At 36.7% G+C, this 1,749-nt stretch overlaps 1 protein-coding gene across 1 annotated transcript in view; it reads left to right on the top strand.

Annotated features, from left to right (window-relative positions):
• Positions 1–948: 948 nt before the first annotated feature.
• Positions 949–1,749, top strand: part of LOC107578554 (ancient ubiquitous protein 1-like) — a gene marked incomplete at its 5' end in the record, with an annotated part of 3,584 nt that continues 2,783 nt past the window's right edge. The window contains 2 exons of the mRNA XM_016264503.1: positions 949–1,048; positions 1,497–1,563. Of these exons, the coding sequence (XP_016119989.1) occupies positions 949–1,048; positions 1,497–1,563 (167 nt within the window). The remainder of the gene's footprint in view (positions 1,049–1,496; positions 1,564–1,749) is intronic.

Here is a 1,749-nt window from a genome sequence, read left to right as displayed (position 1 = left end):
GTCGCAGTATTTGTGTGTACAGTTGAAGAGCACGCACTACGAGCACAGTATTAACGGCTGACAGGACAGACATTTTTTTACTGACATATGGCCATCACAACATCTCATCTGACTGCAGTTCATTGTTGTTCTACTCAAGCTCCCTCGTTATCTGTACCGTTTCCGCGCTCATTTGACTACTGCCTGACGCTGAGGCGAAGTGGAGTGCGTGTCTGAAAAGTCTCCCGTTTGATGTGGTTGTAAAAATGTTCTGCGTTTAAATAAACACAATTCTAGTCAAGAAAAAAAGAGACAGAAAGAGCAGCTGTGAGTAGGGTGGCCAACCCTAGCTCTGCCCATGCATTAACGGCATTAAATATTTTTAATGCCATTAAACTGGAAAAATGAATTGCCTGATCAAAGTCATTTGATTGGTTTTGTTTGTCATGTCATCGCTTGGTTTTTATGTTATTGTAGAGTACAACAGTAGTCATATTCTACAGTTTTTAATTTGATACCAGGCTTTCTTGCATCAAAGATATTCCTTATTTTATTTTTGACTGACCATTTTCAACCTGTTTGGCTATTTAGAGGTTAAACACACTACTGTTGCTTTAAGTCTTATATATTTAAATGACCTCTGTTAAGATTTGCTTACCTTTTTGCATGTGAAAACAGCTGGTGCAGCTCGCACTGCTGTTCAGGATGGCATGGGGCGTGATGCTCAATACTGTATATAAGTGTTTTGTGTAAATGGGGTGGTCATATGTTAATGTGCTTATGGTTGTGATGGTTATTCCCGGACAGTTTCTGAATGACCTAATTTAGAAGCTCTGTAAATGATCTCTGTCAACTGGAAAGGGAGATTGCATTGTGAAAGTGAAAGTATGTGTATATAATAAGTGTCAAATCATCAACATGCACATAACTGTGTTCTGTTAAACACTAACATCTGGGATGAAATAAAAGGTCTTTCTTGGTTTCTTTTTTTTCAGAACACACCAGAATCCTCATGGCTGACAGAGCTGCTGTGGACTTTTTTTGTACCGTTCACAGTGTACCATGTAAGGTACTACATATTACAGTCTCTCCTTTGTCCAGTGGCAGTGTTTTAAATGTACAATCCTCTATTGCTGCTCTCGACAGGCCAGCACTGGTAATACGACAATAATGAAGCTTTTTAGTATTTAATATCCTTAAGAGTCTTAGGCATGCAGCTTATAAGATTGACAGTTTCAGATTTAGTCCTGAATTTTTGTGCATACTTGCCTGTTGCTAAATATATTAACTTCATTACTGTCCCTTTTGAATATTTGGTTAGTAAATACTTTCACATCATTGCAAATATTTTGTTTTATATAATGTTGACGTTTAAAATTTGATACTAATATTTAATGACAATGTTTAATGTTGTAAATATTGAGTGAATAAAGGAAGACTCAGAAGCATTGCGTCTTTCAGAATAGATCTCTGTACAAAAATGTAAGGTGTAATTGTTTTGAAATGCTCTCAACCAGATGGCTTCCACCACTGTCTAAAGAAGATGGTGAATCCCATCAAGAATTTGCCAGCAAAGTACAAGAGGTTTAACTCTTTTCTTTCTATCTTCTTGTGTTGCATTCTGTGTATTTTTTTCTCCATCAGATGTCGTATGATGGCAGTTTGCCATGATTGTTTTTATTTAAACAAAAAAGTGTTGCAATGTGCAGTGATTGTAGTCAAGACCAGTTTTAAAGGGGTCATATGATGTGATTTCAAGTTTTCCTTTCT

This window comes from Sinocyclocheilus grahami, unplaced genomic scaffold, assembly GCF_001515645.1.
Source record: "Sinocyclocheilus grahami isolate Dianchi unplaced genomic scaffold, SAMN03320097.WGS_v1.1 scaffold10848.1, whole genome shotgun sequence".
Taxonomy (NCBI): domain Eukaryota; kingdom Metazoa; phylum Chordata; class Actinopteri; order Cypriniformes; family Cyprinidae; genus Sinocyclocheilus; species Sinocyclocheilus grahami.
Note: the sequence above shows the minus strand (reverse complement) of the source record. Positions and strands in the feature narration are given on the sequence as shown.